Source organism: Schistocerca piceifrons, chromosome 2 (genome assembly GCF_021461385.2).
Source record: "Schistocerca piceifrons isolate TAMUIC-IGC-003096 chromosome 2, iqSchPice1.1, whole genome shotgun sequence".
Classification (NCBI taxonomy): domain Eukaryota; kingdom Metazoa; phylum Arthropoda; class Insecta; order Orthoptera; family Acrididae; genus Schistocerca; species Schistocerca piceifrons.
The window spans coordinates 606,818,952-606,832,231 of record NC_060139.1 but is presented as its reverse complement, the minus strand read 5'-3'; the positions used below and the strand labels follow the sequence as shown (position 1 = coordinate 606,832,231).

At 41.7% G+C, this 13,280-nt stretch overlaps 1 protein-coding gene across 1 annotated transcript in view; it reads right to left on the bottom strand.

The window, feature by feature from the left end:
* Positions 1–9,433, bottom strand: part of LOC124776467 (developmentally-regulated GTP-binding protein 2) — a 133,998-nt gene extending 124,565 nt beyond the window's left edge. The window contains exon 1 of the mRNA XM_047251480.1: positions 9,280–9,433. Coding sequence (XP_047107436.1) covers positions 9,280–9,343 — 64 coding nt within the window. The 5' untranslated portion in view covers positions 9,344–9,433. The remainder of the gene's footprint in view (positions 1–9,279) is intronic.
* Positions 9,434–13,280: the final 3,847 nt, after the last annotated feature.

Here is a 13,280-nt window from a genome sequence, read left to right as displayed (position 1 = left end):
TACCAGCCTTCAGTTTTTAGGTGAATCTCCTGTAAAACAAATAATAAAAAATAAAAATAAAATAAAAAAAGGCTTCAGTGCAAGAAAAAATACCCAAAGCAGAAATTTGAAATGGTTGCTACAGTGTTGGAGTATACTAATGTGGCATAACTGGAAAAAGAAGTGTGTGGAAAAAATGGAGGAGGAGAACTCAGCTAAGCTGAAAGATAAGTTTCACTATACAAAATGTATGTGTGACAAAACATAAATTTTGACAGTACTTCCAAAGAGGTGGAGTAGAAGGAAAACCATGAAAGAATTTTCCACTTCAGATCACATAGTACAAGGAGCAAATGAGTTAGCATACCATGGTATATTAGTGACGCCAAATCCAAAATCAGGCAAGATGTTGTGAAAAAAAAAAAAAAAACAGTTCAACGTGTGTTATCCATGTGATGCCAGGGAGAAAAGACTGTGTGTCGGTGAAATAAAAAGTAATTAGTGTGCATATGCAGGAGCATCTAGGGTTGCGCAGTCTTAAGGAATTGTATGCATATTTCAAAGACACATACCAAGATGAGCGACTGGATTCTCAAAATTTTGTGAGTTGCTGCCAAAGCACTGTGTTCTTGCGTATGTCAGTGGGATCTATGCTGTTTTTGTGTGTCACACATAACTGTAACTTAATGGTTGAAGGGTGTAAATTTAAAGAACTAACACAATGTGAAGAACACATGTTACCATCGCAAAAGCACTGTGTAGCATTGTTATAAGTATGTTCCTTAGGTGCATGTTCCTACTGTATAAGTCTGACCCAAGACTAATTGATTACCTGTTGAACTGTTCAGTATGAACTGCACTGATGAAATTATGAGTACATACAAGTGTTGATTAACCACAGGCAGGGTACTTCTAGAGACTATAACAAAATCTACGGAGGAGTTCAGTGATTTTACAATAGCTCCTACAACACTCATATATCACCCAGCAGCAGTCATAGATCTTTAGAGTCACTAATGACGAACTCAAAGTAAATGAATATCGCATTGCTCATGATTTTGAAGATGATTTTGTAGACAACTGCCCTTTCACCAGTCAGGATGAAGTACCGGAATTTCCCTCGAATAATATACAGGTTACAATTCAACAGTTTGTAGCTTATTATAGACACAGGAATGCTACTGAAATACACCAGGTGTCTTGTGAAAATAACTGTCTTCAGCATGATACAGTATGTGTGTATTCTTTCCAGCACAATTTCACCAACTTCTTAAAAAGTCACTTTCAATTCCAAAGCACATTTACCACTTTATGGATGGATGTGCTGCCCAATAAAAAAACAGAAAGAATTTCATGAATCTGCCCTACTATCAGGAAGATTTTCAAGTGCATTATTTTGCTACAGCACATTGCAAAGGACCTAATAACGTGGTTGCAGAGACTGTAAAGAAATTAGCCACACTTGCCACTTTCAAGCAACCACAAGAAAACCAATCACAACAGGTGTTTCAGTGATGCAAAAAAAAATTGCTTCATCTGTCTTCAACTATACATTGGTTTCCCATTATGATTAAGATATGCCCAAGATAAAGTAACATTTCAGGAGTACAAGTAAAATTCTAGGTACCCACAGGCTTGTAAAATACCAACTAACCAGAGGCAGTAAAAACAAGGAGGTATGCAGCTTCTTTAGTGAGCAGTGACGAGTCAGTGACTGCTATGTGGAAGGAAATGCTGTTCATAGACATATGTAGGTATGTGCCTGTGGGTAAGACAGTCATTGGTGGGTTGCATATGTCTTACAAACTTATGAAGAGACTGAGTAGAGGTCAGCTTCTTGCACCTACATGAACCATCACCATTGTTTGTGTTTCCTGCCTTTCCATACACTTGTGTAATCAGAAGATGGAACATTTTCACAAGATTGGATCCAGTGACACCTACTGGAAGCACATACGCTCTCCCTGCATCAGATCTGGTGAACATTAACGATTTAATCAGAGACTTGTGAAACAAGATGTAACCACTTTTTATTGACTCTACACTGTAAATGGTCCAAACACCCCTACAATAATATAAACCATATTCTCTCGAATAATATGCAGGTTTCTATTCACCAGTTTGTAGCTTATTATAGAGACATTACTTACGAATTTTATTTTTTAATAATTTGTGTTCATATTAATATGCTACCTTTTACTTTTTGATAATGTACTAATGATGACAAAATTAATTCTTGGGTTAGTGGCATACTAGAGCAACACAAAAAAAATTTATATGTATATTACTAGGCCCTTTGCTGCCTATAAAAATGAATGTGCTGTGTTTTGATATATTCAAGGTCAGTGACCTTAAATATGAAAATTCTTGAAAATCTGCTATGTTGCATACTGATGTAAAGCTCTACTCATTAGTGTTCAATGGTACAAGGTTCATTACTGCTTCATTACTGCATCTCGATTTGAACCAGAATTACAGCCATTTATGTTGAAGTAGATGCACGTAAATTTAACACAATTTCTAAACTTTGCAGGCCTGTAACTTCCTTCATAATTGTCATATACTTGTGAAAATTGGTAGTTTTCAATCTCTTATCTCAATCATTGCATGCACCAAGTTTGAAAGAAATCTAAGACAGTCAGGTTCAAAATATTACTTTTCCGCATTGAACTGACGTGGAAAGAACCAGCAATAGTTACATCAATTTCTTGTCAAGCCACAAAGCGACCAAGGACTCTTGACACTTCCCATCACTAATGTTAGCTACAGGGAGCGTAGAAAATCTGGTATTTCCATCACCGTCAGTGCCCATGAAGTTGCAGAGTGGCAAGCTAACACCAAAACATTTCCATAATACAGACCAAGACACAAAGTATTATGATTTTTGAGATCAAATATTTGCTGAGATTATGTACTAGTTATTGCCTCACCACACTCTTCATGTTTCAGAGAATCTCGGAGTATCCATGGTGGTGTGTGTTGGATGCGAAGTCAGTAACTCAAACTGGGAAAATGTATTTTGAAACTAATGAGCTAAGGAAAAATGAACATTATGTTTGAAACATACTAAGCTAAGCTACTTAGTATCTTGCAAAATTAAGTCTAGTTACACAATGTGGGACACATTAAGATACAGCTGCTTCTACTCTAGCCCATAGAAAATCCACAATTTACAGTGTGCAGATCCTGGGATCTGAGTGACCTGTCCCTTCTATCCCTCTCTGTTCCCTGATGAAGGAACAAATAGTTTTGATAGCTATGAATGAACTTTTCCTACTTTTTACAGCATAAATAAATAGATTAGATTTAGATTAGATTTACTTTCATTCCAATTGATCCGTAGTGAGGAGGTCCTCCAGGATGTGGAACATGTCAGAAAAACAACAATACATGACAAATATTTAAACTAAAACAAATAAGCTAATGTACCATTCCACAGGTCCCAAGTGGAATGATCGTCATTTTTTAATATATAACGACAAGGAAAGACAGGAGTTGAGAGAGTCGCGGTACTGCTGTCTGTTGGTGATGCACACATTGTCTGCCATAGTAAATCCATTCATCTACATTTGGTTGTTTATTAGTGACTGCAATGTTTGCAGCCAAAGTAAGGGAGTAATAAATGAATCTATAGTTTGAACTTTATTCTTGGAGAGAGGTTTTTTTTATCACAATAACAAGCCGTAGAATTTTACAATACAGTTGCTGTGTCCCCTGGCTACTGCCTGCACAATACAGCCCCCCTACATACAGTTGCGTACTGCAAGTTGCTGAAGCTACTGTCCAGTAACGACATTTCCTCTGGAGATCAAACGAAAACAACCTCACAAGTACACAAACATCCTGGACAATTTACAACTGAAGCTCCTGCAGCTGTGTGGTTCCAGCCTCACTGCCAGAGTGTAAGCATCACTGGAAACAGCACTGCCATTGTGGCAATAACTCACTTCTGCATGGCACCTGCCCCTGGAGTGCCAAGCCAGCATTCTTCTACCAGGCGGGTAGTTAGGTCACCAACTGACCATTCAGCAACAAGTGCACACTCCGGGATTCCACTGGCCACAACTGGAGGCCTGTGCTTAGCAGCCCATCAAATGAAGCCTACACCTAAGCTCTCACCTCACTGAACCTCGCCTCAATATTCCTCGAGCTAATCTCTCTGCATGCTAGCTTCAATTCGGTCTCGAGCAGCCACTGCCTACCACCAACTACAGCCTGGCCTTTTTTATAGAAGAACATTCCTTGCAACCCAAGTCACTGACTTTCAGCCAGAACAAAGTTGTGTGGACTGGTGTCCCAAGGAAACCAAGTAATTATTTTCCATTTACTAGACTTAAAAAACTACAATTATTTCTGGATACCTTGGCAACTAAATCATAGTGTGTTATTTCCCCTCAGTCATAAACACTGCAATGGTCAGTAATGGAGTTGACCCTGAACATAAATAATCCATGGCTGCCACAAGTTTCCCCAAGTGAAATTCCCTGATATTTCCCCGATTTCCAGACAATTTTTAGCATTTTTCCCTAGCAAATTTTGAAATCTCAAGGGTAAGTAAAGACACAAGTTCACAAAAAAATGTAAGGACTTCTGTATTCCTCAACATGTGAGCAAAAATCTTAAGTACCAACATCAACATCTTTTGTAATGAATTGTTTTTAGATGAAGAAATCAAACCAAATAGTATGTGTGTTTCATTAAGACCACTGATGTTATTTTATTTCAATAAAGTGAAACACATTTGCTGACAAGAATAAACATTTTGTTGGAGTCGCAAGACAGATTTAAAATACCTTCACTCCTTTCAGAAATAACCTCAGAAAAAAGTAGGCCTCTTGAAAAAAATTGATAAGCTGGGGAGGAGTTGTGTAAACCAACACTATAGATGACTGCCAATGAAATGTTGGTTCTACAATGTTCGCTATTGTTGTTTATTACCCACTGTGTTATGTCTATTATTCTATAGGTATTGTGTAATTTTTCTTTCAAGAAATACATGAATGCACAGCATACAAACTGCCAGTGACTGCCACAATTTTCTTCTTCTTATCGTCCATATTTTCTACTATATAAACTACTTTTGAAGTGCCAAAATGTATTAGAATAAATAAAATGTCTATAAAACACTGCACTGTACAATGTACTTGCGGCAAAACAGTTGCAATTCCTGAAATCTATTACCCATGGCCTCTGGCCTGCCAAGGAGCAGCACAGTACTGGGTCCATGGATACAACATGAAAATCTGCCGCATTGCGCCAGCCACACACAGACAGACTCAGTCTGTGGGCAGATTGGAGAGACTAGATCCAAAAGGCAGGAGCCACACATTAGTGGGAAACTATGGCTTCAGATCGGAAGTCCCAATATGTTAGAGATACCCACGGAATGACCTGCAGTTTTGGCCCGTCATGGAGGTTCACAGGTGTGGCCAGCTATTCACATGTCACAGACACCATGTTAATGAAATGAGACTGCGGTGATCACCCAGTCAACAGATAACTTGCACAAACATTCTGAGAATGAATGCTAATGAAGATAGGTAGCAACTCACTGTAAAGACGATCGCTGAGCCACAGAGGGGCACACAAAGAAGACAATCACACTCTAACAACTAAATTTTTGGCCATAACCTTTGTCAGAAAACGAGAGCACACACACATTCACACAATAGCTCAGACACAACACAGGCACACATGACCGTTGTCTCTGGCTGCTGCATTGACAAGCTCTGAGAATCAGATCCAACCAAACAAGTCCTCACACCTCCCTGCCTCTCATTGGCATCTGCTAGGCTAGCAGCAAGGAGGGGTGGCAGCACTGACTGCAAGCTGAGGGGAGGGGTGGGAAGACAAGATGCATTAAGAATAAGAGAGTAGGGAGGCGACGTACGAACTCAGCTGCGCCCAGCCAGCAACGAAGCACGACATCTCAGTAAACAATTAATTTCATGCTACTGAGACAGAAACGAGATTTTTCCAGTGTTTTTTCAAATTTCCCCAATATTTCCATGACTTCCAGAGCTTGTGGCACCCTGATAAATGTAATATATTGTGCAGAAAAAGGAAAAGAACTGGAAAACAGATCCCAGGCTCAATGGAAAAATCTTAAATAGAAATTCATCTCCAAAACAAGTAGCTTACAAACAATTGCTTGACAGGTTCTTGTGGATAGCTCATCAGCCAGAGATTGTTACCAACGAGAGAGGGAGAGGGGGTGAGGGGGAGAGGGAGAGAGAGATGTGGAGAAGATCCTGTGAAGAATGGTGCATAGGCACTGGGTATCACAGAGAAGCTTGCTATTGATATTTAGAGTACATTCTTGGAAGAATCAAGCAACATAGTACTCCAACAAAGATGTCGAGAAAAGATGACAAGAAAAATCAGAGAAATTAGAGCTAATATGGGAATACATCAACAATCTCCCCAGATGCCACTGATGAACGGAACAGGGATGGGAAGAAAAATAAAGTGGACCCAGAGTCATCCGCCACACACTGGAATGTGGTTTGCAGAGTATAGATGAAGATTTTTAAACTCTTGATTATAGCCAGTCCACTGAACTACACTACTGTCCATTAAAATTGCTACACCATGAAAATGACGTGCTACAGACGTGAAATTTAACCAACAGGAAGGAGATGCTGTGATATGCAAATGATTCGCTTTTCACAGCATTCACACAAGGGTTGCGCCATCGGCAACGCCTACAACGTGCTGACATGAGGAAAGTTTCCAACCGATTTCTCATACACAAACAGCAGTTGACCGGCGTTGGCTGGTGAAATGTTGTTATGATGACTCATGTAACGTAGGAGAAATGTGTACCATCACATTTCGTGCTTTGATAAAAGTCAGATTGTAGGCTATCACGATTATGGTTTATCATATCGCGCATTGCTGCTCGCGTTGGTTGAGATCCAATGACTGTTGGTAGGTTCGCGTTGGTTGAGATCCAATGACTGTTGGTAGGTTCAGGAGGGTAATACGGAACGCCGTGCTGGATCCCAACGGCCTCGAATCACTAGCAGTCGAGATGATAGGCATCTTATCTGCATGTCTGTAACAGATCGTGCAGCAACGTCTCGATCCCTGAGTCAACAGATGGGGATGTTTGCAAGACAACAACCATCTGCACGAACAGTTCGACAACGTTTGCAGCAGCATGGACTATCAGCTCGGAGACTATGGCTGCATTTACCCTTGACACTGCATCACAGACAGGAGTGCCTGCGATGGTGTATTCAACGACGAACCTGGGTGCACGAATGGCAAAACGTCATTTTATCGGGTGAATTCAGGTTCTGTTTACAGCATCATGATGGTCAATCTGTCTTTGGTGACATCATGGTGAACACACATTAGAAACGTGTATTCGTCAACGCCATACTGGCATATCACCTGGTGTGATGGTATGGGGTGCCACTGGTTACACGTCTCGGTACCTCTTGTTCCCATTGACGGCACTTTGAACACTGGACGTTACATTTCAGATGTGTTACAACCCATGGCTGTACCCTTCATTCGATCCCTGCAATTACATTTCAGCATGATAATGCACGACTGCATGTTGCAGGCCCTGTACGGGCCTTTCTGGTTACAGAAAATGTTCGACTGCTGCCCTGGCAAGCACATTCTCCAGATCTCTCATCAATTGAAAACGACTGGTCAATGGTGGCCGAGCAACTGGCTCGTCACAATATGCCAGTAACTACTCTTGATGAACTGTGGTATTGTGTTGAAGCTGCATGGGCAGCTGTACCTGTACACGCCATCCAAGTTCTGTTAGACTCAATGTCCAGGCACATCAGGGTGGTTGTTCTGGGTACTGATTTCTCACAATCTATGCACCCAAATTGCGTGAAAATGTAATCACATGTCAGTTCTAGTATAATATATTTGTCCAATGAATACCCGTTTATCTTCTGCGTTTCTTCTTGGTGTAGCAATTTTAATGGTCAGTAGTGTAGATATCACCCTCTCTTCCTAGAATGAAGTATTTCAAGACCCAGAGGGATACATTTCCAGTCTTTGCCTCTGTTTAATTCTACCTACTTTTTTTCTATGAGAAACAAGGACTCAAAGTACAACAGGTATATGTTTAAGAAAGAGTTTACTATTGCATCTACACTGCCCCATATGTCTCTTCCCTGCAGTCTTCCTGTAATTCCTCTCTAGACACTGATCAGGATAAAAGCTACGATTCTGTGAGATAATAACTTAAATTATCTGAAACTAACTAGCCATCAATCTTAGTTAACATTTGATCATTGATTCTGCATCTGCATCACAGAGGGTAATTTGGCCCAGAAACAAACTGTCAATGGTTCTTGCACTGTCCTCTTAATTCCAAGTCACACATCACCAGGTCAAGGAGCACTCCACCAGTACTATCCGACAGAAAGTCAACTTCAAAGTCACCACAAACAATGATACTCTGTCTGCACAACATTAATCAAATTGTCTGTAGCTACTTTAAGCAGCATAATGCGTTTCCTGCTGGTGGCCTATGAACTGTCAGTACCAGCACCGTTAACCTGTGTATTTCTTGATTCACTATTGTAGCATTGGATTTATTTGGAGGCGGAGACCAGACAGTGAGGTCATTAGTCCCATTGGATCAGGAAAGGAAGTCGGTTGTGCCCTTTCAAAGGAACCATCCACACATTTGCCTGAAGGAAACCACGGAAAACCTAAATCAGGATGGCCGGACGTGGGATTGAACAGTCATCCTCTTAAACGCGATTCCAGTGTGCTAACCCCTCTGGTGCATTTCCCGGTTTCATTATTGTGCCACAGCATTTAAAGTCTGAAAGACTTTTTTACCCACTAAGGGGTGAAAAGTTAGCACGTAAATTAAGTCACAAACATCATTCACTGTCCAGGTGTATACAGTAACACGAAGTTCAGCGTACGATACCTGATGATAAGATCATACAATATCATATGTTCTAATAGACACCTACGGATGAAAAGTAATTAACAGTACTGAAAATGTAAGCAATCAAACCTTTATTCTGAACAAACGTGGCTTTTAATTTGGTAACACCAGAAAGTAACATAAGAATGATATAACTTTAGAACTAAACTGAGAAATTTATTCCAGCACAATTTTTCGAATATGACAATTCGGTACCGGTAATGTAAGGTCTTAGTGATCTTATTCTACCTGTAGAGGCAAATTATAAAATTGAAAACTGACTTCCACCGCGAAATATTTGTAGCTGACGTTGATCGCATTGGAGGAAATCTATTTAATATCCAAATGACAATAACCAAACCATACCACAACCAAAAAATTACCTTTGTTTTTTTGGGTTCTGGCGATCTCTTTCTCAATTTCCGATATCTTTTCCAAAATACCCATGTTGTACACCCGTGTCACTAACCACACTAGTTTATTTACCACCACACCATCTACATCGCAATGTGTACCTTCCAAAGATATGACTTCTGAAGTTTGTTTTTATTCTTCAAATATACATAGATTTTGTTTCGCAGGTACGAGGTGTTTCGGCGGATCTGTTTTTTTTTTTTTAGTTTCGGCGGATCTGTTTTTTTTAATTAATTAATTTATTTATGGATGATGACCCGGGGGGGGGGGGGATTCTAGACAAGTGTTTACATTAAGTACACAGCTAAGTCGAGGTCTGAAATCCAGTCAGAAGCTTTTGCAGAGACACCACACAGATCTTCTATTGTCCCTTAGAAAGTTCTGACGTAATATTCAAATGTTACAGTAGTTTGTTGCTCTTCGTCGCAGTTACGCTGAGGAAAGGGCTTCCATTCTCATTGGTGCAGCAGTGCTCCACCTCTGCCCCAGCCAGATCTGATCCGATTCAGTGTGCACCAGCGTTGTTGAGACAGATGAAAACCTACCGGTAACTTCCAGGGAGTTTAAATTAGTTGGTAAAATGGAAATTTTTTTGTAACGTGTATAAACTTTTATTTAAAGAGTTTAACAATTACAGATTTTTACTTGAAATGATCTGCTTTATTATTAATCGGTGATGGTCATTTTCTCGTTTTTCTTTTGTTAGTGTTATTTGAATAGTCTTTTGGTAAGTAACAACACTCTTATTCGTTGAGAGTCCTTCAGATAATTTTTTTACACATTTGCGTTATTTTGATTTCTTGTATTTAAACTACACACATTGTAACATGTTCGCTATATGTTTGACAAAGGCGAAAGGAAGAAACAAGAAAAATATATATGAATAAATAAATGAAGGTTACTAATGTACTGACTTTAGGTGGACGTATCAATTTGCACACATATATTGAGGCAAAGGACGTATAAAGTGAAAAATACTGTAAATCACAAAGAAGCAGGCTAAATTTAGACATACGATGAGCAGAAGTAGAAACAAAAAAAAAAGAAGAAAACCGTAACTTGAATGGAGAGAGAGAGAGAGAGAGAGAGAGAGAGAGAGAGGGCGAGAGAGAGAGAGAGAATGTGGGTGAGCACATTAGTATATGAAAGACACTATTTTATATTTCGTTCTTACATTGCTACACTTGTTTGCTACCCTTTGCTTTATGTTTATGGCTGATCATTTCCTTTTTGCTTGTTTTATTTGGATATGAGGAACTGGATACTGTATCGATATAATTCGCATACGTCACTCTCACTTTGGTATTGCGACACGTACACACTTTCACGTTGTACACATTTTAGCAAACGCTTTCCGCATTACACCGCTCTTGACGTCAGGGCTTTGGAGGGATGGGCGGGTGACGTCCTCAGCGACTGGGGAGTGGGTGTCGTGGGAGGCAGCGGTCACGGCGTGTTGAAGGCGTCTCGGAAGGCGGCGTCCAGTGGGAACTGCAGGAAGTTCTGGAAGATCTCGTGGTACTTGGAGCGTTGTTTGGCCCTCTTGTGTTCCTCCCACAGGTCCGTGAGGAACTGCGCCTAACGGTCTGCCATTTGCTGACGATGGCGTGTGCTGTCTTGGCGATGATCCACATCGTGGCCAGGCGTTTTGGGTTGGGGAAAGGCTTCGCTTCTGGGACAGTGACAGCTGTGACGTGTATCGCCCTTTCGTCAGTTCTGTTGATGTGGGTGATCATTCTTCTCGCTGTGCCCATATATCACTGCTCTCTCTGCAACCAAAGCGATGCTCGATGGTGTTGATCCGGTTGCAGAGTTCGCAGTTTGGCGATTCCCATATGTTTATACATGTTTTCGTTGGTTGGTACTGTCTGGAGAATGATTTTGTACCAGGTGTCCCTGGTGTGCTTGGGAAGTATCCGTTCAAAGATGTTCTTCCAGACCTGTGACCAATCGTGGTCTGGAAGTCTCATCTCTATTTTGATCTTGCTTGCCTTCCCCCTCAGAAAGCTGTATATCTTCCTCGCCGTTCTCTGTTGTGGGTTGGCAACAACCGCGATGATGTAGCTCTTGTCGATCTTCATTTGTTTAATGTGCCGCAACTTGAACGGAATGTGGGCGGTGTCTGCAGGTGCCTCTTCAGATTCCGGTTTGTAGTCGTTGATCAGGCTGGACGTTTTGCTGTTGTCGTTCTGGTTCTCCATTTTCATCGCTGGCTGCAGGAGCAGTGCCGCGCACTTGGTCTTTACGTCCGTCAGCCCGAGTCCGCCTTCATCCCTGGACAGGAAGCATGTCGCCTGGAAGACTTTGAAAATTTCCCGCCTGCACAGCAGGTAGTACGCCGCACCTGTTATTGCTCGCGCAATTTCTGTCCGTGCACATAGTATTTGGGCCATGGACCACGCTTTTGACAGGATCGTTTCATTTATCAACTGCACTCTTTGGCTCAGCTTCAGGTTCCTGTTCGCGTGTGTCCTCACGAGCCCTCTTGTTGTGTTCAAGACGCTGCGCTAGTTTTGTGCTGCCATTTTCAGTGGGCACTGTTATAGTTCTACTCCGAGAGTCACTCGGTACCACTGTCTCACTGTTCGCGATCTGCCGCTGCCTATCGGCAGTAGCGCTGTCTTCCTCGGATTCGTTTTGGCGCCTGAAGCTCTTTCGAAGGATTCCATAATAGGCTGAATTGTTTCTCATTCTTCTTCGTTTTGAATGAAAATGCCCATGTCATCGGCATAGGCCATACATGTGATGTTTGTCGTACATAATGTGTAGCCGCTGATGTCGGCTGTTAGTTTTCGTAATAGAGGGTCCAGGGCTATTGCGAATGGTGCCATCAATAAAGGGCACCCTTGCCCGACGGATCTTCCTAATCGTATAGACTTGGAAATCCATCCGTTTACTATTATTTTAGAGGTGTCATTTGTGAAGATGTTCTTGATGGTTCTTGTGAATTTTCGTCAGAATCCGAGGCATGAGATAGTTTTCACTAGGTACCGGTGACTGATCCTGTCGAAACCTTTGTGGAAATCGACAGAGATTATGGCTGCGGGTCTCCTAGTTGTTGTAGCGTGGTCTATAATGTTCCTATATGTGCAGACGCGCCGAATATGTTCCTGCCAAGCACTCCACAGGTTTGCCATGGGCTAATGGCTTTCTTGAGTGCAACTTTGATGTTCGCAAGCCAGACACTTTGCTGCTATTTTATAATCAGAATTTAGGAGCGTTATGGGCCGAAAATCTTCGATTCTGTTGGCTCCCTCCTTTTTGGGGAGCAGAATCACCGTCCCTTGCAGAAATTTTGATGGCAATTCTGCCCCCTTTAAGACTTCATTTACTATTTCAGTAAGTATGCCGCCGACTGTGCCCCAGAGCGCAGTGTAGAATTCCATTGGGATTCCGTTTGCGCCTGGTGCACTTACGGGTCTGGTGTCTTTAATGGCGGCTCTCACGTCGTCATCTGTCGCATTTTCATTTAATAGTGCCCGGTCTGCGTTGGTAAGGATCCGGTGGGTTCCTTGCAGGATCCTCGCCATTTCTGCGTCGTCGTTTTCTTCTCCTCGGAACAGGTTGTTGCAATGGTCTTCGACGTAGCTCATGATTTCTCTCTTCGTCGATAGTTTGTTGCCGTCCTTGTCAACGAGTTCCCTTATTTATTTACTGTTAGCCCTCTGTCTCTCCCTGTGCAGGTGGTGCAGCGTGGCAGGTTCATCTTTGATTTCGCCGTTTGTCTGGCTGCGGGGATGACACTTCTCATTTTGTCCCTTATTCGTGCTCAGTATACGTGCCTTGAGCTTGAGTCTTTTGATCCGTGGCAGAAGCAGTTCATCGTCCGCAGGGGCGTCCATTGCGTCTCGTAGGCATCTTGTGTAGAAATTTGCCGTGTTTCGTTTCCAAAAAGCCTTCTCAGCGCTGTACCTTTTCAGTTCCCTTCTTATTTGCGTTTTGGCGTGTTCTACCTACCACTCAGCAATAG